The sequence below is a fragment of the Talpa europaea genome (genome assembly GCF_964194135.1).
Source record: "Talpa europaea genome assembly, chromosome: 12".
NCBI lineage: Eukaryota > Metazoa > Chordata > Mammalia > Eulipotyphla > Talpidae > Talpa > Talpa europaea.
This window is the reverse complement of record NC_140079.1, coordinates 85,455,263-85,479,086: the sequence shown is the minus strand read 5'-3', so window position 1 is coordinate 85,479,086 and position 23,824 is coordinate 85,455,263. Positions and strand designations below refer to the sequence as shown.

The following is a 23,824-nucleotide window of genomic DNA, read 5'->3' as shown; positions in this document are numbered from 1 at the left end:
TTTGATCCCCTGCCAGCCAGAGAGAAACCCACATGGCCAGGCAAACCTGTCTCGCCCACTGGGCCCCTCTGCAGTGTATTTCGGTCAGTCTGCCTGTTCTGTTTCCCACTGTCTCTGGTGAATCCTCTCAACCCCCACATCTCTGACCTGCACCCCAGCTCTTGTATGCATAAATAATTTTTTTTTTTAAAAAAGTGGAGAGTGGTGTTAGAAATGAAAATGGCAGGCCAGTAAGTTGAGTCCTCCAAACAATACTCTTCCCTATGCACCTTTTTCCTCAGCTCCAAGCAGTCCAGAGAGCTTGATGATCACGTTTAACGTGTTTCAGAACTGAAGGAGCGGACAGTAAAACGGTGCTTTATCGTTGAAGCAAAGTTTGCAGTCTAATTGCCTGGGGCCCTTGGGCGGGAAATGCTTTTTGTTAAAAAGTGTTACCCAGGAGTTGCTTCAGTCTTAACGTTTCTGGTGAGAAGGGGAGGCGGTGTCAAAAGGAATGGCTGCCTTGACCTAAGGTAGGTTGAGTGGCCTAGGTTCTCCCAGGCAATACTTGGACTTGGTTTATCGTCCTTGCTACATGGGCGTAGCCCCCTGGCAATAGTGTTCTCCCAATGTGCTAAGGCTGCCTCTGCTGCTGCTCACCTGCTCACTTGAATGGTTTGACCCGATCTATGTCAGATTTATTTGTGCTTCATTCAAGGGGGTTTTGGTCTGTGTGGCTCCTTGGCCCTTGATGCTATGTGTGAAGGTGGTTGAAGCTCCTTGTGGGATCTGATTATTGGAACTTAGTGCTTTTCCCAGGGCGTCATGGCCTTGCCCTTAGATAAATGGGCAGTTTTAATTTGGGTCGAGAGGGTGGCTTTTCCAGAATGAAACATAACAGCAGAGGAAACGCTGGTTCCGAGAAGCTTGGCTTGTGTGAGAAAATGTGTGGCCCCATGCGGCTTGGACTGTGAGCCCTTTGTCACTTGCTGCGTTCCCCACTGGCAGCCATGTTTCTGGTTGGTGAGGATTCTGAATCAGTTCTTTGTATTCTAAAGAGTAACGTGATTCTTGTCTTGAACTATTGAAAATGGGCTGTCATCTTAGAGTGCCTTGCTCTTTTAAGCTGGGATTGAGCCAGTTGAAAGAGGGTGGGTAGATTATGGGCGAGGGAGAGGTGTGCCTGCAGGTCTGTTTGCCTTCTCTGACCTGGTTCTCTGTTAAGTCTTCGGCTTTTCCCCATCACATTCTAGGCCTGCCAGGCTTCAGTAACTTGGATGTAGGACTGAGGTGAAATCATGGGTAGATTGACCAGAAATTAAGGTTTAGGGTCCAGCTACTATGGGATTGACACATTCACTAAATCTTCAGGCACATTTTTGCCCCATTTCCAGTCTCAAGTTTATCTGCCATGGGTTTTATAACCAGGTCTCATTATAAAAGATTTATGCATACAAGGGCTGGGGTACAGGCCAGAGGTGGGGGAGTGTGATGGCAGAGTGGGGAACAGAACCAGCGGCTTGACTGAAATACACTGCTGAGGGGAGCAGTGGGTGAGACAGGAGGGGTCTGCTGTTAGCCCTGTTAGCTCCCTGGCCGGGGATCGAACTCGGGCTGTGCTGTAGTGACAGCGGATAGCTTTATATGCTGCAACTTAACTCCTTGCGCCACCAGGGAGACCCCCCTCCCCTCCCAGGTCTCAATTCTTACACTGGTTTTCAGGAGGTTGAACTCTGAGATTTAGGGACCCATCTTCAACCCTCCCTCCAGGTCTGTGACTCCTTTTCCTTTCCTTGGGCCCTCAGTTCTTAAAAAGCCTCTTTATTTTCTCTTCAGCTTTTTATCTTGTGATCTTAGAGGAAAGTTTGCACCAAAAATTCTCCTCCCCATGCGAGTAAACTTGTGGTGGTATGAGAACTGAAGAAGTTAGTGTTAAGTGGATCTTGCCTAGATCTGACTTCAGATCTTGTAGAAATTTATCAGGCTTGCAGGCCTATGGTGCTAGCAGTTAAAGGAGCTGTTAAGTCTGAAATTCTCAGCATCCTTGAGGAAAATAATCTCAGAGCAGGAATCTGGGTCTGGAAGTTGTACTCTCTGCTAGAAATAACGCACTCAGCTTCTTGGACTGTGGCTTGTCCCTGAATGTTGGGGCTATACCGCTGGAGAGAGCTCAGTGGAAGAGTTGAGCCACCAGTGTAGGGACGGACTAAAGACAGGAGAGGAGCTTGCCTATAGGATAGAGGGTTTTAGATCCACTGTGGTGTGGAGCCATGCTTGAACAAGGGCAGGTGAGTATGGGAAGAAGGAAGCTTTGAAGGAGCAGGAGCCTAGCTTTGCATGTGGCACCCCGCATGCACCTCAAGGTGGCAGTGTTGCATGAGCCCCTATAGCTGTTCAGCATCCTTAAGCCTTCTAGGATGGGGACCTGTCAGATCAGGCTGAGAGGGCTGAGTTCACGGGAAAGCTGGCCTACCCCATGTACTGCTCCTAAGTTAAAAAGTAGGGCATGTGGGAAGGCCTCTCTGCAAGGCTGTGAGTGTGAGACCAGTTCTCTGTACAGCAGTGTCTTTGAGTTGAACTTGAATGAGTTGGCAACTTTTTTGCATGTGGATTGTTGAGTTGTAAGGAGGCCCAGGTGTGGGCCCTGAGCTTTCTGGCTCCTCACTCTTGGCAGACTTGTTTCCTGCACATTCCCTTCATGATTCCCCAACTTAGTGCAAACTTATATAAACAATGCGAGCTAGGGGTAGGATGGTAGTCAGCCATGGAAGGCTGGGTCCTGCTTACGGGTTTTTGTAATTATCACAGGCCCAGCCAATACTGGCTTAAGCTGTTCTCTTTTAGTCCTTGTGATACATGGGGATTTGAGCAAAAAATGTTTCAGATGCTCTATTTTAATTTATTTTTATACAAGAGTGTGGGTACAGGCCAGAGGCAAGGGAGGGTGAGAGGATTCACCAGAAGACAGAGCAGGGAGCAGAACAGGCAGACAACAGAAATACACTGCTGAGGGGAGCAGCAGGCATGACAGGAGAGGTCTGCCGCACCATGTGGAATTCTCAGCCGGCTGGGATAGAACCCGCACTGCAGAAGCTGCGGAGAGCTTCACAGCACGGCACTAGACCCGCCTCATCAGCGGGGAGGCCCTCAGATGCTATTCTGAGCCACTGGGGAGCTGGGAATAAGAATATCCTAGTGGAGATCATTGCTGACACTGGCCCTTATTCAGCGCCAGTTCATTAAGTGTTGAGTTATGTCCTTTTATGTCCAAGCTGGCCTTAGGCTATTAATTGGTGAGAGGTATAGTCCGGATTTGACCTTTACGTCCTCTCACTGTAGAACTGTCCTTAGTCGCTCTCCTGTGCTGTGCTTAGAGTCTGGTAGAACTCTGAGCTTCCCCCACACCCACTTCCATCCCTCTATCCCCTGGACACAAGGGTAAAGGAAAAAGAATTTAGATTTATTTTTTACTTACATATACGAGAACTGGGGTATAGGTCTGAGGTATGGGGGCATGAGAGGATTCACCAGAGATAGTGGGGAGCAGAACAGGCAGATCTACTGAAACACTGCTGAGGGGAGCAGCGGGTGAGACAGGAGAGGTCTGCTGCGCCATATGGGTCAGCTCCCTGCTGGGGATCGAGAGTGGCTGCCAGTAGCTTCATAGTGCTGAAACAATCCCTGGCGCCACCAGGGAGGCCAAAGAAAACATTTTTAAGGAGAACTGTTTCTTTGAACTGTTTTTTTTTTTTAATTTTTATAAATTTTATTTTTATATTCCCCATACAATTGCAACCCCCTTATTTTGACCCCAATCCCTCCCCTCCCTGTTTTTTTTTTTTTTTTTGCCCCAGGCTTGCATTGGCTTTCGTAGCTGCTCTTTAACAATGTCTTGTGTAAGGAAGTGTCTGCCATGGCCCCATCTCCTGAGAACTGTTAGGTTCCATGATGCTTTTGAAAAATGTCAACACTAGGTATGCAATAAATGCCAGTTACTACCTTTCACATGCAAAGGTTACAGGCACAGAAGTTGAAAAGGTCTTTTGGAATTCGGTCTGCTTGGGTTTGCTGTTATCAGGGCCAGCTGAAAGGGAAGTTTGGTGTCCTGTTTGAAGTGAGACAGTCCATTTCCATGATCTGTTCTGATCACTCAGATCCTTGAAGGTGGTGGTCTAGTGGCGGCAGAGACCAGTTAGAAGGGCTGTGGGTAGCATGTTAGGCATACCTGCAGTTGTTGGGGCAGTGAAGGTGAAAAGGGAGGTGGCTCAATGTAAGTTGGCAAGAAAATCTGGTCTTTATGGAACATGCAAAGATTTTTGTTGACTGGTTAGGCTGTTGCCTTTCATGCGAGATACAGGAATGGTAAAACAATTTCAGTTCTGGGAAGTAAGATGTAAGTGACCATTGACCCATCATCTCAGGGACTGAATGAGACTTGAATTTGAAGACTCACAAAGACCACAGTTGAGGATGGTATGGGGAGCACCAGCATTTCATGGCGCGCTACTCAGGATGTTGGCCTGGTTCCTGCTTCTGGGGAAGCTCGGCTTTCCTCCTGGCGCCCCAGGGAGCTTCAGGAGCAGTCCCATGTAGCCAGGAGGCCTTGACAGCTACATCTTAGCTTCCCAGTAACCACTTATTTCCTCCATGCTCTGGTGATGTCTGGTGATCGAGTAGATCACAATGGGACGGGAAATGTTGCACGTTGTCAGAATGAGATTGTTCATACATTTCTGAAGACGTGTGAATGATGACGTCCATAGCTAATTCTCGTTACCTGCTAGAAGTCAGTCTAATGAAGTCTGTACAGCTTTGCTTGTTGGCTGGTAGGTATATCATTGTGAAGGGCACAGAGCCAGTCATTACCCTCATACCTGGGTTCCCCGTGTGTGGGGACTCTCAACCTCTAAGAATGGGCTACTGGGCCTCTTTGGGGCCTGCCTGTTGCTTTGTGATTGCCTCCCCCCACTTCGAGGCCAGAAAGAATTTGGGGGCAAGGTGTACTTCGGATGTTGTTACAGGATATCATTCCCTAATCAGCCTCTGAAAAGGCTCAAGTGCTGTTACCTGGAGGGATGAACTCGGTCCTGTTGTAGGCAGACCAAAGAAGTCCCCACAATTGCTTCTGTGGTGGTGTGTTTTCTGGGCAAACTATATAACCCCTTCCTCCAGGGGCAGGGGTTGAATGGAAGAAGCAACTAAGCTTCTGGTGCCAGTGCGAGGAGGAATACTTGGTGGCCTGTGCTCTTGTCCTTTGTTTAGGTGATACTGTTTCTCTCCCTGAAAATTACTCATTTCACAATTTTGCTCTCTCCATGGACAAAACAACAAACTATGTAGGTTAGCCTGTTTTAAATTGCCTCTAGCAAATCTGACCGCCTGCACCCCCAGTTCCAGACCCTTTGATATATCTTCTTTAACTTTTACACCTTGTCCACAAGGTTAACTGTCATCTCAAGGGCAGACCCTCTGGAGTAGTGCTAGGGGAGTGGCCAAGTAGCGGCTGAGGAGGGGATATTCCTCCGTGACTGAGGCAGGAAGGATGAAGCATTCGGGGAACCTGCTGCCTTAGGCAGCGAGTAGACCTGAGCCAAGCCTCTCTGGCATTTGGATGTGTAACAGCCCTGCATGTGCGAACACGGCTGGACGCAGGAAAAGAACACAAGGACAGGATGCGGTTTTCATATTGTATATAAAAATCCCAGATCACCCAGGGGGTGTCCATGGGGCCACTGCTGGGAAGTGCCTTACTTCTCCAGGTCGGTCACCAGGTAGGGCTGGGTGTCCCGTAGGGCCTGAAGGAGCAGGTTCTTGCAGCTCAGGTCCCAGGCTGGAGCGAAGCTGAAGAGCATCCTCATCTTGGTTGGGTTGGTGGCCTCTGCTCGGATTGCCTGGTACTGCTCCTCTGTCAGGACCTTCCCATACAGGGCATCCAGGATCCCTTCCACGTTTGTGACGCGGGCAATGAGGGCTGCCCGGTGATGGTCCACAAAGTGTCCTGGGGCAGGAGGGAGGAGAGCAGGTGAGCTGGCACCTAGGGCCAGTGCTAGGGCCTGTCCCTGTGGAAACCTGATCTCTCTAGAAATTGCTCTGAGTGTAGCCCTAAGGAGTAGGGCTTAAGGGGGGCAGCCACCAGGACTCTGGACGGAGTTGGGTGAGTATTACTTTTTCTCCACCAGGCTCAGCCACTCACTCCACACCAGCTGTGAAGTGGGCAGGGTTGCTCAGCCTGGCCTTCCCCTTTGCAGAGGTGTGTTGGGTGGATCTGGGGAGACAGGAGGCTGCGTGTGAAAGCTTCACCTAGCTTGGCTGCCATCAGGGGAAGGGCCTCCATCCCGTATCTGGGGAGGATCCCAGGCAGGAGATAAGGTGTCAATCAGCCTCACCTTGCTTGGCTGCCATCTGGGGAAGGGCTGTGGCCGCAGATGGCACCGCCACCGCCGATGGCACCGCTCCAGGGCCTGTAAAGAAATCAGTATGGGCGGGGGTAGGGGGGGTGGGGGGGTGGCTGGGGAGAGGTCCTGATCCTAAGCCCAGGTGAAGGCTAGGTCAGGACAGAGGGAAGCCTCCCTTCCCGGCAGGAGGACCTTTTTTCAGAGGGTAGAAGGAACAGGAAGTGAAAGTGTCCGAGGGGCACACTCCGGGATGGGGGGTAGAGGCGGGGACAGCGGAGGGGGCCCGCGGAGGGGCGCGCTCACCCGAGCCGCTCGCGTCCAGCTGCTCGGCCAGGTCCTGCATGCCCATCTCGCGCAGCACGGAGCCCGTGAGCTGGGCGCCGTAGTCCTCCCGGTAGTAGTTGACCAGCTTGTCGGTGAGGTCCATGGCGTCCAAGGGCAGCAGCTGCCCCCGCGGGATGCGCCCAAAGCCCTCGCGCGGCGTCACTGAAAGCAGCTTCATCTTGAATTTCTTCAACTCGTCGGCCGTCAGGTTCTCCAGCGCCTCCAGGATGGCGTCGCGCGCGCGCCCCATTTTCCCGGGCTTTCACCCTGCGCCGCCTGCTCGGTGTCTGCTGGAGCAGGAGGGCAGGAAGTTGGCTCAGAGCGGAACCTGGGGCTCCCCGCCTTCTCCCGACTCCACCCCAGACCCTGCCCTCGGTGTAGTGCGGTGCCCATGCCTTTGGGGGGTGCCAACAGTGCGTTCTCCGCTGGTGCCGGCCGGAGGCGGATCTGCGAGGTGGGACCCAGGAGTCAGGGCGGGAGGGCTCGGGGCGGCGCCTGCCTCTCCGGCTCGCACCGTCCCTCACCGAAGGCTGGTCTGCCGAAGCGCCAGGGCTCAGACTCCTGGAATTCTAGAACCGGACATCTCCACCTTCCCCTGCTCTCTAGCATCCTTTCTCGCGTGGCACGGAATCTTAGCATCCTAACAGCCAGAACCGTGTAGCTCCCCAAATTCCACCTATAGGGAAGAAATGAGGTGCAAACAGGATAGAGATGTGTGTGCTTTTTCTCTTTCATATCGGTTTCCTCATCAGTAAAGTGGGGATGATATTTCCTCATCCGCTTAGTAAGCGGTCCAGCATAACCCGGGTCTGATGCTTCCCGGGAGCCGGAATTGGTTCCGTGGAATTTCTTGGGAAGTGTTGACAAGAGACTCTTGTAATAGTTGAGAAAATTCCTGACTGGAGGGAAGGTGGTGGGTGGAGATCCACTCTGCCCAGGGCCTCGATCCAGACGGCTGGTGGGAGGTGGCGTGGTGAGTTGTGTCCAGAATCCTTCACTTGCCCTCACCATGGCCCTGCTGGCCTGGCCTGTGGCCCTCACCAGCCTTGCCTTCTCCACACCCTGCTCTCCCTCCTGAGTTCCTCAGACACCCCCGGCCCCATCGCTTCTCCGAAACGTTGCCTTCAACCTGAAACTTCTCTTCTCTCACTCTTTGCTTGACAAACTCTTGAGGCTTTTGTTCTCACGTTAAAATGTCACTTTCTCTGGCAGGCCTGGAAATCCCTCTCAGATCTGTTCATACCTTCTACTAATTTGTAGCTCATGTAGCAATTGTGACTACATTTCAGCGAACTCTGTTTGGTATCAGCCTTCCTGCGGGAATGTAAACCCCGCCTGTCAAGAGCCTGGTTATACCCACAGCATCTGGAGCGGAGTGTGAGGGAAGTAGACTCTCAAAAAAGTATCCATGGACTCAACAGTGAGTGAATGTGGCCCAAGGGAGCAACTGTGCCCTACACACAGCGCTTCCGAGAGGCAGCTTCCAGACAGGAGGACTTGGCTCGCCTTCCTGGTGGGGGTTGGGAATCCTTCATGTTCCCCCGCAGCTGGCTTGTAACAGTCATCATTCCTCCTGGTGATGTGATCCTGACATGCAATACATGCATCCCCTTACCGGGCATCCACCTTCTGCCCTGTCTCCATGAGGGCAGTTACTCCACCTGGCTAGTTTCTGAATGCCCAGCATCGAGAGTGCTGGGCTCACCGGAGCTCAGAGGAGATTTGCTGAATGAAGGAACGAAGAGGCTGGGTTGCCTGCAGCATGTGGCATCCACGAGCTTCAGGTGGAGGCGCAGGGCCTGATGCCCCTCCTCATGCATGCTGGCTGGGGATCGACTTGTGCTGCAGAGGTTGTGGACAGCTTCATAGGTTGCGTCTTAACCACTTGTGCCACCAGGGAGGCCCAGGCTTATAATTTATTAAAAGGATTTTTTTAATTGGGATAACATTGCATTGTAATATGTTTCATTTTTTGGATTTATTAGATTCCAGGCACTATGCGAAGCCTGCAACATGCCTGACCTCATTTAATCCTCCCAGTGAGATGTGTACTTACCCACCTTGCAGGTTTTCAGAAATGACTCTGGAAGCCTACACCGGTTGTGAAGAATGAAATGCAGATGGAACCAATGGCCCTCTGGGTCCTAGGTCCAAGTGCCAACCAATGTCCTAAAACTCTCACTCCCTGCCCTCAAAACTGGACAACTTGCTTAGAGAGATTATAATAAGGAAATATCAATATATGTCTCCTTCAGACTCCACAAACATCTGTTGTTGAGATAATAGTGATGATAATATTGCAGATGTTAATGTTAACAGTAATGTACTAGTTAATAGTTACAATAGTGATAATATTATTGCGGATATTGTGATAATAGTGACTATAGCATTAACTTCCTCATTGCAGAATGCTCTAGAACATAAAAAAGCACATTCATATTTTGAAATATTGGGAAAAGCAATGAGGAATGTCTGCCCTGCATACATTCAATTTTCATACCCTCTACCTTTTAGCTGTGTGACTTAGGGAGATCACAGCTCCCTCTTGGGGGTTTGTCTTACTAAGTGTGCTCACCTCACTGGCCCATAAGGAATCAGTACTCTGGGAAGGGCAGTAGGTTGCCCAAGGTCCCTTAGGCAGGTGAGGTGGTTTCCACTGGGGAGGTGGGGAATAGGAACCTTGAGTTGCTCATTGGGAAGCCATAGTCATTCCTTCTCCCTTAACCCCTTTTTCTGAGTGAAGAGATCAGAAATATGAGCTTTGATATCTGGTAAGAAAGAATCTCCACATCTCATCTCAGACCCACCCTGGATCAGAGCCAGATCCCCTGGATCAGAGCCAGAACAATTGGTGGTGATAAGAGGCTTTCTGGGTGTGGCCCCTCACCCTGAAAGGCAGCCCTTTTATTGCTGGAGCCTCTCCCCTGGTGCAAGAAGGACCAGAGAATACCAGGACTTTGGTTCACTTGATCTCTTTATGCCTCCGGAGCTCCCTTTGAGATCGGAACAGTGTTGGGGTTGTCTTGAAGTTATAAGTGATGAGGTTACCTGTGCTTTAAGAATTGTAAAGTCTACACCTCAGTTATTCTATACAAAATAAAAATCTTACAATAAAGGAATAAAGGAATAATTCTTTTAAAAAAAGATTTATTTTATTTATGCATACAAGAACTGGGGTACAGGCCAGAGGTGCGGGAGGTGAGAAGATTCGCCAGAGACAGAGTGGGGAGCAGAACACACGGATCGACTGAAATACACTGCTGAGGGGAGCAGCAGGCCAGACAGAATAGGTCTGCTGCACCATGTGGGTAGTAACTCCCTGGCTGGGGATCGAACTCATGCTGCAGTGGCTGTGGATAGCTTCATAGTGCTGAGACTTAACCCCTTGTGCCACTAGGGAGGCCCTAAAGGAATAATTCTTAAAAAAAAAAAAAAAAAAGAATTGTGAAGTGCTTGGAAAAGGCCTGGTGCATAGTAAATGCTTTTGTCATCGTAAAGTTTCTGAGCCTCAGCTTCGCAATCTGTGAAGTGGGGATGATGTTACTGACCTTATGGGCTATAGGAAGATTCACTGAAACAAATAGTAATAACTGTAATAGTTGCAATTGCCAATATTTACTGAACATTTTTTATGTTCTGAGAGCTTTACATGAATTAACTTGTTGAATCTTACTAACAGTTCAACAGTCTTGATAATAATTCTGACATGGCCCCAGTTTTACAAATGAGAAAAGGCCTAAGGTCACACAATAACGAAAAGTTTGAGCCTAACTAGTGGAGTCGCCGCTTCCTAAGCCCTTGGGTGTCAGCACATGTCCCTTGTGTTCATTCAGCACATTTAATCCTCATGACAACCTACTGGGATGTTGTTATCATCCTACTTATCCTTGTAACTGGAGCTGCTGAAGCCTAGAGAAGTGGGGTCTCCCTGGGTACGCCCAGGGACACCCCTATTCAGGACTGAGTCTGCAGTGGCCCTGGCTTCTCTCTGCATTTATCCAGTGCAAGGTGCTGTCACATCCCTCGGCACTTGTCACCTAGCTGCTGGGAAGCTCTCCCCTAGATTGTGCTGAAGTCTGTCCCCTATGAGCTCTGTGAGCAGAGCTGTGAGGTCAGCAACACTGTCCCCACTTCCTCCTCCCCTGGACATAGCTTGGTCCCTTTTTTTCTTTATTAAATATTTTATTTTTGTGTAGAAGAACTCAGATGTATGCCAGAGGTGCAGGGGATGAGAGGGTTTACCAGAGACAGAGTGGGGAGCGGAATAGGCAGACCTGCTGAAATCCACTGCTGAGGAGAGCAGCAGGCAAGACAGGAGAGGTCTGAGGCGCCATATGTGGGTTAGCTCCCTGGCCAGGGATTGAACTCAGGCTGTGGCAGTGGTAGCACTGAGACTTCAGCTCTAGGCCACCAGGGAGCCCCCCCGGCCCGCTTCTTGTCCACCAACGTGCTATAGAAAGTGTCTCTTCCCTGGGTCAGAGGTGCATCTACAGAGAGGGGTTGAAGTGATCCTCACCTCCTGTCTTGGGTACCCAATCCCACTGCCCAGACCTTCAGCCCCAGCTTGGCAGTGATGGAAGCACCAGGTGAAATCTACATTCAGGGAGTTGGCTTTTCACGCTGAAGTGAAGTGACTTGCAGTTTCGAAACCAATTCCAGATATGCTATCATTCTCCCCCCCACCCTTCTTGCTAACCCAAGGCCAAGGCCAAGGCATCAAAAAAAAAAAAAAAAAAAAAAAGCATGGAGGAAACCAGAGGCTTAAAGAAGAAGAGAGTGGGGAGCTCAGACTTTTCTGGACTTCTCAGGGTCCTGGTAAAAAACGCTAGCTTCCTGAGACTCTTCTCGTGCCATGATTAAACCTGCAGTCGCTCGTATAGTTCTGTGCTGTGCTCCTAAAGAATAATACAACTTCGGGCCTCCCCAGTGGTGCAGCGGTTGAGCGCTGGGTTGCGAAGCTGCCCGCAGCCTCTGCAGCGCCGGTTCGATCCCCGGCTGCTCCCCGTCCCACATGGCGCGCAGACCTCTCCTGCCACCCGCTGCTCCCCTCAGCAGTGTACTTCGGTCCTTCTGCCTGTTCTGCTCCCCGCTCTGGCTCTGGTGAATTCTCTCACCCTCCTGCGCTTCTGACTATACCCAGGGCTTATATAAATAAATCTTAAAAAAAAAAAACCTAAAGAACTTAAGAAAAATTACCATTTAAAAAAAAAAGAATAATACAACTTCACCATCTCTTCCTGAGAGGCCCAAATGATTCCAGGCTGAACAATGTCCCTAGTGCATGCCTGCAAGGGGCCAGGAGGCCTGGAGCAGCTTCCTAAGCAGGAACGTGCAAGAACCTCAAGTGTTCAAGAAGGAATGAGCTCAGAACTTGGAGACAATTCCAAAGGCTTGTCACAAAAGCTGGATGTGCAAGGAACCCTCTGGCTTAGATTTATTTACTAGCCCAAGAGTTGGAGTAAGGAGAAGACCTTCGAAGAGGTGTAGGGGACAGATGCCTCCTTCCCCTTTATAAACAGAAAAATATCTTCCTCGTTGTTCATCTCGGGGTGTCTGGCTACCTCCTGGGACAATTAACCTGGTCTCATCACAAGACCCGCCTGTACCTCTGGCTTGCATCCCTGTTCTTGCATGCATGCATGCATAAATCTTTTTTTAATGTTTTTTTTTTAATAGAGGCATGTTTTATTTATTTGTTTGTTTGTTTTTGTTTATACATGCACTGGGTACAGTCAGAAGTGTGGGAGGGTGAGAGAATTCACCAGAGCCAGAGCGGGGAGCAGAGCAGGCAGAGGACTGAAGTACACTGCTGAGGGGAGCAGCGGGCGGCAGGAGAGGTCTGCGCGCCATGTGGGACCCTCCTCTGGTGGCTGGGGAGCAGCCGGGGATCGAACCGGCGCTGGAGAGGCTGCGGGCAGCTTCGCAACCCAGCGCTCAACCGCTGCGCCACCAGGGAGGCCCTGCATGCATACATTTTTAAAAAAGATTTATTTATTCATTTTATACAAGAACCGGGGTACAGGCCAGATGCGCGGGAGGGTGAGAGGATTCACCAGAGACAGAGTGGGGAGCAGAACAGGCGGATTGACTGAAATACACTGCTGAGGGGAGCAGCGGGCGAGGCAGGAGAGGTCTGCTGTGCCATGTGGGGTTCTCCCTGGCTGGCGGGGAATCAAACCGGCGCTGCAGAGGCTGCGGACAGCTTCACAGCGCGGCGCTCAACCGCCTGAGCCACCAGGGGAGGCCCCATAAATAAATTTTTTAAAAAATCAGTGAACAAAATTTATATTCTGCAGGGGGACTCAGACACAAAAAACCTAACAAGAAAGAAAACGGTATTGCATGTGAGGTGGTGCTAACTGCTACGGAGAAAAATAAAGCAGGGAAGGGAGAGATGAGATTTTAAAATCAGGGAGTCAGGAAGGCTTCTCTAAAAAGGTGGCATTGAGCAAAGAGCTGATGGGGCCGGGGGCAGTGCCGTCCTAGGCTTGACAGAGTGTTCCAGGCAGAGCAGAGGGCAAGGGTAGCTGGAGTGGGCCAGGGGGCAGGGGTGGAGACGGGTGGGGGAGATGGATGGGGTCAGATCAGGTGGGGCTGTGCAGGCCCCAGGGAGGACTTGCTCTTTGTTCTGTATGAAAATTTAAGCAGATTTGAAGGAGAAGCCTGGGGAAGGCCTGAGGCTCAGGGCAGGAGAGCATTCTGGGCTGCATGTTCCATGGTCAGTCTGTCCTTTGTTCCACTGTCCCCGTGGGGTCCATTTCCCAGGCATTGGGGAGGCCTGCTTTGCCCCTGGGCTCGTGTTGGGCACCATGGAAGCCACAGCGTCCCCTCCGCCCTGGAGGAAGGATGCCTTTCAGGGTGGGGTAAGGTCCTGTCCTTGGGTGGAGATAATACTGCCGGTGTGACCTTGGGTGAGCCGCATGCTTGGGGAATAAGTGGGTGACAAGCTGGAGAGGGGCCACAGGTGGAAAAGGCGGAAGTTGCAGGCTGGGGAAATGGGGGAGGGGAGGAAGGAGAGACACCCTCAGTCATGGTCTTGTCTCTTCTGAGGCACAAGAGGCCCTGCCCAAAACTCTTTGGCTATGAGTTTTGGCTCTGGGCTGGGCAGGGAAGGGAGGACAGTGGATGGCCCATAACAGGTGGCCCTGACATGTGATACTTGCTGGCTGACCACTTAGTCCTCACTTTTAGAACTGGTTTCCAGAAGTGATGGGAGGGGTTGGGCACGGCAGCTAAATATAGTCCTGGGCTGGGGCTCAGCCTGGGAGGGTCTGCGGCTGTTCACGGTGTGCAGTCACCCGCGGTGTCCACGGCCGGCTGCCGCTGCAGTCCCTGTCCTTGCGCTCAGCTTGCTGTTTGCCCCTCTCCTGCCTTTGCGCGTCGGCCCCCTTCTCCTTAGGCTTGACCTGGGCTGGGCTTCCCGGGACTCTCTTTTGGCCGAAGATCTCCAGCCAGATCTGTGAGTCATGGGCCTGGAGACGCAGGGTGAGGGAGTACTGGGAGTCTAGATCGGTGAGGGGGAGGGTAGCAGGTAGGGGCTGGAGAATTTAGGACCGAGGCCAAGGTCTGGGGCTAAGACAGTGGGTAAGACTGTTTGGAAGCAGGGCTAGGTTTTTCAGGAACTGGAATTGAGACAAGGTTCCCCGTAGGGGTAACTTGGGGGCTGGGGTTGAGAACTGCTCTTGAGGTTGGTATTGGTACTGAGCCCTGTCCCCCTTCTGCCTTGGCCAGCACCAGAGCCCCTTCCTGTACCGCATGTGCGATCTTTATAGGTCGGGGTTCTCTCTGGCCCAAAGACCAGCCTGGAGCAGGCGCTGGGGCTCCCCCGCACCCTCCAGCCTCCCTGACGCACCCCTCCCGTCCCCAGGCCCGCCATGTCGGCCGCGCCCCGCCTCCTGCACCAGGAGCTGTCCTGCCCGCTGTGCCTGAAGCTGTTCGACGCGCCCGTGACCGCAGAGTGTGGCCACAGCTTCTGCCGCGCCTGCCTGGGCCGCGTGGCCGGGGAGCCGGCGGCGGACGGCACGGTGCCCTGCCCGAGCTGCCAGGCGCCCACGCGGCCGCAGGTGCTCAGCACCAACCTGCAGCTGGCACGCCTGGTGGAGGGGCTGGCGCAGGTGCCGCAGGGCCACTGCGAGGAGCACCTCGACCCACTGAGCATCTACTGTGAGCAGGACCGCGTGCTCGTGTGCGGCGTGTGCGCCTCGCTCGGCTCGCACCGCGGGCACCGCCTGCTGCAGGCCTCCGAGGCCCACGCCCGCCTCAAGGTGCGGAACCGGGCAGCTGCCCGCGGGGACCCGGCCCCACCGGATTGTGGGGGGGGGGGGAGGGGCGGGCCCGGCGGGGCAGGAGGTCGCTGCCTGGACCTGGACTCTGAGCTTCAGGGCTCAGAGTTGCCGGGGACGCGGGCGGGTCAAGGCCACGTGGCAATGAGGGCTGGTGAGCCGGGGGCGGGCCCTTGGGGAGCGCGGGGAGATGGGCGGGGCCACGGGGCGGAGCCTGAGAATGGGGCGGAGCCTGGCGCCGCCCAGGGCTGTGTGGGTGCCCGCAGCCCTGCAGCTGTGGCGGGCTGGGTGGGGCGCTCAGGCTGGCAGGTCTGCCTCTGAGAGGCCAGAGGCGCTGGCCCTGGCGCGTCCCGGAGCGGGCTCGCCGGGGCCTCACAGCGGCTTCGCAGAGGCCCTCGCTCCCAGAAGGTGCAGAACTGGGGCAGGTCTGACCATCCCCAAATGGGCCTAGCCCCAGGGAAGGCTGAAAGGGCAATGCACGGCCAGGCTGGCACCGAGTCCAGTCAACGCTTTTTTTCTGGTCAGAACTGGAAGTCCTGACCGCTTCCAGAGCCCCACAAAGACACCCCGACACTGGCAAATGGAGACGCCCGCACAGACTAGCTCCCACATGTCTTATATTTGGCAAATCACCCTAGGGGAGGGAGGGTGTGCATCCACACAACCCCAGCCCCCAAACTGCCTTATCAGGGACTTTGGCTCAAGTGAGACATTTATTGGGAGGTGGAAGAACAGTGACAGGTGCAGGGACTGGAGGCAGAAGGGTCTGGAAGCCTGGGGTCCTCTCTCTGCGATGGGAAAGCTGGCTCTTTCTTGTGGCTTCTTGTGACTTGTGCTCTGGGAGGACTTCTGTGGGGTTTCTGCCTATAGACAAGCGTTGACTGCTCCTCTCCTTGGCCCTCAGGCTCCTGGAGGGGGGGTAGACACTTGTCCTCAAGCTGGTATTCCCACCACCCAGACTTTTCCAGGGACCCAGCCTCAGTGTCTCACTCCTGTCTTGTCCAGTTCAGCCCAGTCCAGTGCTGACTGGTGGTCTTCTAGCCCAGTGTAGGACCTGTCTCCTCCCAGAAGCCTCCCAATCCAGACTCACCTCTGCTGATAACCCCCAGAATTCCTAAACCAGAGCATTTACCTGTGAAGAGAGAACAGAGTCTAAAATGAGCCAGGCACCCAGCGGCCCAGGGGTGGGATACACTTCCAGGGTCTATCCAGCCCAGTCCCAAGCCTTCGGGAGGGCCCCAGAAGGGTGTGTGAGGGAGGAGGGGGTTGGAAGGGGGGATCAGATGCCTGGGTCCCTGGGGAGGAAGGGGGGGGGCGCTGGTCCAGAGCCATGTCCCAGACTCAGTGGTTAAATGGGTCACCGGACCCTGGCAACTCACGCGAGTCCCTGAAGCCGAGCCGCCTCCTCCTGCAGGCCCATGTCAGCCAGCAAGCCCGCGGTGAGCTCAGCGGCGTAGTCCTCGCGGTAGAAAGAGACCAGCTTGTCCGTGAGGTCCACTGCATCCAGTATCCCGAGCGAGCCCCGGGGGATGGTCCGATAACCTTCCCGCACGTTAGCTGCCCCCAGCTTCAGCTTGAACTTCTTGAGCTCATCCGCAGTCAGGTTCTCCAGAGCCTCCAGGATGGCGTCTCGCTTCTTCCCCATGGCTCAGCCCTGATCCCGCTGTACCTTGAGGCCTCACACTGACAGACACCAGGCCTGTCCTTTTCTGCAGCAGGCGGGGCAGTCGCCCTAGACGATATCCCAGGGAGGAGACCAATCTGGATGCTGGCCAGGGGAGATAATAGTCCAATCACGTGCCTCCTAGCTGGGCAAGTGAGGGCCACATCGGCAAATAGTGTCAAGAGGGTTTCCCAGTATCCTGAAGGAGGGTGTGGGGGGATCAATTTGTTATACCATGGGTGAGGCAGGGGTGGCTCTTCCCATGACAAATCAGGAAGTTATATGGGCAGGAGGGGGCCAGATCACTGGAGGGCCATGCACTCCCAGCAGAGGGTCTTGGGCAGGAGCTGTTGGGGGCTTCCCAGTACCTGCACCTCAGGAGTCACAAACTGCCGGGTCTAGGGTAGGAACTGCCCTCAGAGGCCACAGTGCTCATTGGGTATTTTGCTTAAGTGCTGCTTTGAAGTATAGGGTGAAGCCCAGGAGTAGGAGGAAGTTGCGTTGCTCCTTCACACACCCCACACTCGCACACACTCTCCCTGAAACCTGCCGTGTACTCAGCCCTGGACCCATCTGGTGGAGAAGACCAAACTGCATTCACGTTGGTCCTCCTCACAGAGACCTGTGCTGAGGGGCTGACAGCTGCAGGCTTGGGCGCAGGGAAGGCCAGGCTGGGGTGGGGTTACTGAAAGAATGTTCAAAGAGTAGGACCAGCCTGGCAGGGGTCTGGAGTCCTGCACATGGGCTTAGGGGGTGGTAAGATGCCAGTCAGGCTGGAGGAGGTGCTGGCTGGAGGCCAAGGCAGAGAGGGTAGGTTAAGGGTGGAGATGTGGGTTGGGGGGGCAGCAGCAGCATCACTTCGTTATGCTCCGCCCTCCAGACACAGCTCCCACAGCAGAAGGAGCAGCTGCAGGAGGCGTGCGCGCGCAAGGAGAAGAGCGTGGCCGTGCTGGAGCATCAGCTGGTGGAGGTGGAGGTGAGAGGCTCAGTGTGGCAAAGCCTCGAGAGAGGGGTCCAAGCTGGGGGTTCCCTGCCAAATGCTTCTGTCTTTCTTTCTGCCCCCATAGGAGACGGTCCAGCAGTTCCGGGGGGCTGTGGCGGAGCAGCTGGGCAAGATGCGGGTGTTCCTGGCTGCCCTGGAGGGCTCACTGGACCGGGAGGCCGAGCGTGTGCGGGAGGAGGCAGGGGTGGCCTTGCGGCGGGAGCTGGGGGGCGTGAACTCTTACCTGGAGCAGCTGCGGCAGATGGAGAAGGTGCTGGAGGAGGTGGCAGACAAGCCACAGACGGAGTTCCTCATGGTGAGCACTGGGTGACCTTGGCCTCGCCCCTCGCCAGGGCTCCAGTCTAGAGACGCCCTCCCAGCGGGAGACGGGCCCGAGGGGCCACGAGAAGCCAGGCTCACCCGGGAGGAGGGCTGGGCCCCAGGGCTACTCTCTGGTTGTTGAGGCCTGGCGCTGCCCACGGGCCCTGTATCTAAGTGGGCGCCACTCCTGCCACAGACGCTGTGGGTCTGCACCTTTGTTAGGGTGCTTGTCCCGCAGCACGTTCAGAGCCCCTGGGAGAAGGGCGCCCTTTTCTCATTCACGCGTAGCGAAGTGCTGGGGTGCGTTGTGTTCTGGGTTTCCTTTGACTTTTCTGATCCTTCCTGTGCCCACTCTCAGTATTCCTGGGGGCCCACGCGATCCCAAGCAGTGCCCAGTGTCCGCCTGCCTGTCTCACTCCCTTCTCTTTTTCTCCCTGTCCAGAAATACTGCCTGGTGACCAGCAGGTGAGATCAGCCTGGCCCACCCCTCCCCCTATCTGCCCTCATTGTCTCCGGGGCCATGGGTCCCCCCCTGCTCCCCCGCAGCCACTGCCATGTCCCAGCACTTTGTGTGGAAGGCAGACACGAAGCTGACCTGGTCTTTTGTGAGGCCCTCCCGGACGGCTGCTGGAGACATGCGGGCAGGAACATGGGTATCACGGTGGCTCCGTGCTGCCTGGAGGGCAGGGGGCAGTCAGAGAAGACAGAGCTGGGCATGGGGAGTGAAGGGTTGGCTGGTAAGGAGCTGGGGAAAGGGCGCTGCGGACGAGGGAACAGCAAGGGCAGGCTGGTGAATGGGAGCGCAGGTGAAGCTGGCATGGCAGGTGGGGCGAACTGAAGGGCTGAGGAGCCTGGACCATATCCTAACAGGCGGCTTTCTCAAAAAGATGTATTTATTTGTGCAGACAAGAGCTGGGGTGCAGGCCAGAGGTGTGGGGGATGAGAGGATCCACCAGAGACAGAGTGGGGAACAGAACAGGCAGACTGACCGAAGTGCACTGCTGAGGGGAGCAGCGGGTGAGACAGGAGAGGTCTGCTGCGCCATGTGGGCTGCTCCCTGGCTGGGGATCAAACTTGTGCTGCAGAGGCTGCGGACAGCTTCATGGTGCTGTCTTAACCCCTGTGCCACCAGGGAGGCCCAGAAGGCTTTTTTTTTTTCTTAAATTGTGGTAAAATAGAACATAAAACACCCTAGCTTAACCATTTTCAGCAGACATATTAAGTTTGGTGGCATTTAATACACTCATGTTGTGTAAACGTCACCGCCATCATCTCTACAACTTATTATCTTTCCAAACCGAAACTCCAGCCGAAAAGCTTTAAATCAGGCTGCGATGTGGGGGGGACCTGGAATCCACTGCAGCCCCTGGCCTCCCCAGTGTCCTGCCTCTTGCCTTGCCCCACCCCATGCCTCCTCCAGGAAGTCCCTTCACAGACCCGTCCCCTCCTCCACTTGCCCCCCCACCCCAGGCTGCAGAAGATCCTGGCAGAGTCGCCGCCCCCAGCCCGTCTGGACATCCAGCTGCCTATCATCTCAGATGACTTCAAATTCCAGGTGTGGAGGAAGATGTTCCGGGCACTGATGCCAGGTACAGGGAGGGGCCGCCTCTGGGTTGTGTTCTTAACTGTGGGGCTCCTGGGAGACTCCAGCCACACACAGAAGGCCCCTCTATCCCAACTGGGGAGGTCATCCAGGTCATCCTTGGAACCTTCTCTGGGAGGAGGACCTTTGAGGGCATGAATTTGTAGGTGGGTGGCTGACATGGCGTGGACCCTGCTTACTGAAGGGGCTGCTGCTGGCTGCGGGGGGCTTGGCCTGGGAGAGCCACTGACTCCCTGTGTGACCCCGGCTGGTTCCTGCCCCTCTAGTCAGTGGAGATGATAGTTTCTGTTCATGGGGAAGGGGTCGCTGAGGGTCTGCAGAACTGGAACCCTGGGGGACTGGCCTGGGTCAGACATGGCTGTTGGTGGCTTGTGGCTGGGGAGGCCCAAGGGCTTTCCCTCCCTACCCAGGAGCTAGAGAGCAGTGGGGTGCAGATTACAAAGCTCTGGGACACACACACACACACACACACACACACACACACACACGGTGCAGCACTCACTGCAGGGAGGTGGGCTCTCTTTAGCTGCTGAGGACCAAGGCCCAGAGATTAGGCCAGACAGGGAGTCAGAGAGCTGGGTGAGGCTTGGACGAGGCTTCCTGCTCTGTGGCCAGGCCCTTTCTGGGCCTCAGAAGGTGAGTTACCCGCCTTGAATCCACTTCATCTTCCTCACAACCGGGAAGGTCCTATGCCTTCAGCTTACCTTTGAGCAACCTGGAAACCAGAGCCCATGGGACCGTGTCCGAGCCCAGGCCAGTGAGCTGAGAGGGGCCCGGCCCGGGGGGGCTGGGAGGTGGCGGGCAGGCCGGCTCCTGAACTGGCGGGGAGCAAGCTGGCGCCCGGTGGACGCGCGGGGCTGACCGCTCTCCCCCCGCAGCGCTGAGCGAGCTGACCTTGGACCCCAGCACGGCGCACCCGAGCCTGGTGCTGGCGCCCTCGGGCCGCCGCGCGGAGTGCTCGGAGCAGAAGGCGCCGCCGGCCGGGGAGGACCCGCGCCAGTTCGACAAGGCCGTGGCGGTGGTGGCGCGCCAGCTGCTCTCCGCGGGCGAGCACTACTGGGAGGTGGAGGTGGGCGACAAGCCGCGCTGGGGCCTCGGCGTGATGGCGGCCCAGGCCAACCGCCGCGGCCGGCTGCACGCCGTGCCCTCGCAGGGCCTCTGGCTGCTGGGGCTGCGCGAGGGCAAGATCCTGGAGGCGCACGTGGAGGCCAAGGAGCCGCGGGCGCTGCGCACGGGGGAGCGGCGGCCCACGCGCATCGGCATCTACCTGAGCTTCGGCGACGGCGTCCTCGCCTTCTACGACGCCAGCGACAGCGACGCGCTCGAGCTGCTCTTCGCCTTCCACGAGCGCCTGCCCGGGCCGGTGTACCCCTTCTTCGACGTGTGCTGGCACGACAAGGGCAAGAACGCGCAGCCGCTGCAGCTCGTGGGGCCTGCGGAGGAGGCCTGAGGCTGCGTCCGGGGAGGGGTGCGGAGCCCTGGGGGCTGGGGCCTGGGGGAAGGGCCGGAAGGGGGCGCGGTGAGGCCAGGTCTGGGGGTTGGGGGCTCAAGAATCCTGAGAAGTCGGGGCTTTGCATGAAGAGGGACTCGGGTGAGTGAGGGATTCGGGTGGCTGTGGGGGGAGGGTTGCCTGGAGTCAGGTCAGTCAGGAAACCTTCCTTGGGGAACAGAGGCCTGAGGGTTCCAGAAGAAACTGAGGCGGAGGGAAGAAAGTGAGGAGAGAGCTCAGGGGTGTGGGGAAAACTGAGGGGAGTAGCTGGCGGGCTCTGCAGATTCAGGAGCCCCTTCAGCCTCGTTCAGCCCTCCCTGAGGCCGCAGGGAAGGGATGTCTGGACTTAGCACACCACAGCCCTTTCACTTCCGGCTCCCCAGTCTGACTTAGGTCCCCATGTAGAGCACAGATTGCTGAGTATGATCTTTTTTTTTTTTTTTAAAGATTTATTTATTTATTTACACAAGCACTGGGTACAGTCAGAAGCGTGCGAGGGTGAGCGAATTCACCAGCGCCAGAGCGGGGAGCAGAGCAGGCAGAAGGACCGAAGTACACTGCTGAGGGGCGCAGCGGGTGGCAGGAGAGGTCTGTGCACCATGTGGGACCCTCCTCCAGTGACCGGGGAGCAGCCGGGGATCGAACAAGGGCTGCAGAGGCTGCGGGCAGCTTTGCAACCCAGCGCTCAACCGCTGCGCCACCGGGGAGGCCCAGATTGCTGAGTATGATCTTGACCAGGCCAAACCCGTGCCTTTCTAGCAAGGTGACCCTGATGCCAATGGCTACAAGAGGGATGACAGACACCCCAAAAAGGGCTGACCTAGGCATGCCTCTGTTCGGTCACCTGCCCTGTGTATCGAGCCAACTGTCAGGTACCTGTCAGCTCTCAGGCACTGAAGACCATTCTGCTATTGTATATTCTTCCATTCAACAGCCATATTAGGGTCCGTGCTGGGAGAATAAACCGGTCCCCATCCTCATTCCCTTTGCCTCTGGAATAGGTTCCGGGTGTCTTGGGCACCGAGAAAAGCTCCCAAGTTGCTAACCAAGCAAAAGGGCCCAGCACTAACCACACCCCTGACCCTGATGCTGTAGAGAAAAGCTCCCCTAGGCAAGTTAACCCCTCACTGCTCACTTGCTGGCTCTTGCCTTCTTTGGTTCTTGCTCAAAAGCCCATTTCTTGGGCCCTGGAGTAATCATCTGAGGGTGACAGTCACTCTTCCCTAGAGGGAGAGGCCTTTGGGGATTCAGGCAGGTAGGAAATGGCAGGTAATGGAGGCTGCTTCCCCTTTTGCCCTCAGGGAGGATGCTGGCCTGGAGCCCTCCACTCTTGCAGGCAGGGCTGCTGCAGATCAGGAAAGGGCCTGGGGACCCCTGCCAAGGGGAGCCAATGTGGGGATTTTGTTGGGGGTGGGAAAATAGTAGGTGGGATACGAAAGGCCTAAAGATCTGACGAGGGAGGGGGTTACTCCTGGGGTAGTTCCCAGAGGGAGGCCTGTTGGACCTTCGCTCTGAGAGAAGAGGGAATTAATTTGAAAAGTTCTTTCATGCTGGAATTCAGAACAAATAAAGTAAGAGGAGTCTTTGGTTGTAAATCCAGCACCATTAATAAAAACCTTTGTATTCTGGCTTATTTGTATTTTGACTTATTTGTCATCTTTGTATTTTGACTTATTAAGTCTCTGTGGAGACTGTCTTGATTCATCTAATTTTCCTAAAAACCCAAATGTGATCATGTGATTCAATGGCGCTAAACTTCCAAGTGATCCTTGTTGCCCAGAAGGCTCCAGTATTTGGCTCAGCATTTGGGGTGCCTGGATCAGCATTTGGGGTACCTGCTCTTCTCCAACCTCCTATGTGCTATGTGCCAGGGTACATCTTCACTCTGGTCAGACTGAACTTTCGGGGTTCCTGCACCCCCACATGATACAGTTCCCCTAGGAGTGCCTTTTCCCTCTCACTCATCTGTTAGGAGTTTCTGGAAACACCATCGTTTCTTATCCTCTCTTGGCCGCAGTACCTCCTTTACAAGGTGCATGTCTGCAGAGCTCCCATCCTGGGTGTTGGGGGAGGCGGGGCAGTATCCAAGAGCCCAAAGCCTTTTTCTGGGGAAGTGGGTCCTCTGAGAAGCTGTTGCCAAGACAGGATTAAATGTGCAGGGGTTTTATGAGGAGGGTGGTCATATGAGAGAAAAGGGGCTGTCAGATTGTGAAGCCAGTTGATCCCAAGTGAAGGAGAGGGAGGCAAGTTTGGGTTGAAGTTGGCTTCAGCTGCTGTGGGGACTCCTGCAGCCAGGCTGTCCCTTGCAGGAGCCCTGTGTGCCACATCGTGTCTGCCTTTTGGCTGGGAGCAGCCTGTGAGGCCCGGCTTGGCACAGGGCCATCCCTCTGCAGCCGCAGCCTCAGTCACTTGCCCCTCATTGGAGTTACATGAGGAAACTTTCTATTCTCAGTCAGCACAGGTTCTCTCTGGCTTCAGCTACATGCACTGTGGGAAATGATGCCCTGACCTTACCGGTGGCTGGTGGTGTGAGAGGTGGGTGAGCCAAATGTCATCTTGATGGGACAAGTTTGTGGGAAATTCTGCCTCATCAGGGTGTTTCATGTTGCATGGCAGCCATCTGGCCCAGGCAGAGGCTGCTTTGGAGGAAGGGGAAGTGCCAGCTAGAAAGTGGCCCCTCCAGCTGGTGTCCCAAAGGAGCAGACGCTCCCCTGTTAGCACTCCCCCTGGTGGCGCCTCTGGGGACCAGGGTAGCTGGTTGCTGCAAGGTTTCTGCGCCCCTGACT

General features: G+C 54.9%; 3 protein-coding genes across 3 annotated transcripts; 1 reads left to right on the top strand and 2 right to left on the bottom strand.

The window, feature by feature from the left end:
• Positions 1–5,700: 5,700 nt before the first annotated feature.
• Positions 5,701–6,960, bottom strand: PYCARD (PYD and CARD domain containing). Its single transcript, XM_084248780.1, has 3 exons — positions 6,678–6,960; positions 6,366–6,440; positions 5,701–5,977 (listed from the first exon to the last, which is right to left on the bottom strand). Exons 1-3 carry the CDS (start codon positions 6,946–6,948, stop codon positions 5,727–5,729), a joined length of 597 nt encoding a protein of 198 aa, XP_084104906.1. The 5' UTR covers positions 6,949–6,960; the 3' UTR covers positions 5,701–5,726.
• A 7,480-nt stretch (positions 6,961–14,440) lies between these two features.
• TRIM72 (tripartite motif containing 72) lies at positions 14,441–20,999 on the top strand (the record flags this gene model as incomplete). Its single annotated transcript, XM_084248779.1, has 6 exons — positions 14,441–14,962; positions 17,524–17,619; positions 17,711–17,941; positions 18,389–18,411; positions 19,417–19,535; positions 20,428–20,999. The coding sequence occupies exons 1-6, from the start codon at positions 14,573–14,575 to the stop codon at positions 20,997–20,999; spliced, it is 1,431 nt and encodes a 476-aa protein (XP_084104905.1). The 5' UTR covers positions 14,441–14,572.
• PYDC1 (pyrin domain containing 1) lies at positions 16,347–16,650 on the bottom strand. Its single transcript, XM_084248781.1, has one exon. It carries the CDS (start codon positions 16,623–16,625, stop codon positions 16,356–16,358), a length of 270 nt encoding a protein of 89 aa, XP_084104907.1. The 5' UTR covers positions 16,626–16,650; the 3' UTR covers positions 16,347–16,355.
• Positions 21,000–23,824: the final 2,825 nt, after the last annotated feature.

Coding starts and splice junctions, on each gene's coding strand:
- PYCARD (XM_084248780.1), bottom strand. CDS start 6,948: ATGGGGCGCGCGCGCGACGCCATCCTGGAGGCGCTGGAGAACCTGACG. Junction 6,441..6,677: donor GCTGGACGCGAGCGGCTCGG/GTGAGCGCGCCC, acceptor ATTTCTTTACAG/GCCCTGGAGCGGTGCCATCG. Junction 5,978..6,365: donor CCAGATGGCAGCCAAGCAAG/GTGAGGCTGATT, acceptor CTCCTGCCCCAG/GACACTTTGTGGACCATCAC.
- PYDC1 (XM_084248781.1), bottom strand. CDS start 16,625: ATGGGGAAGAAGCGAGACGCCATCCTGGAGGCTCTGGAGAACCTGACT.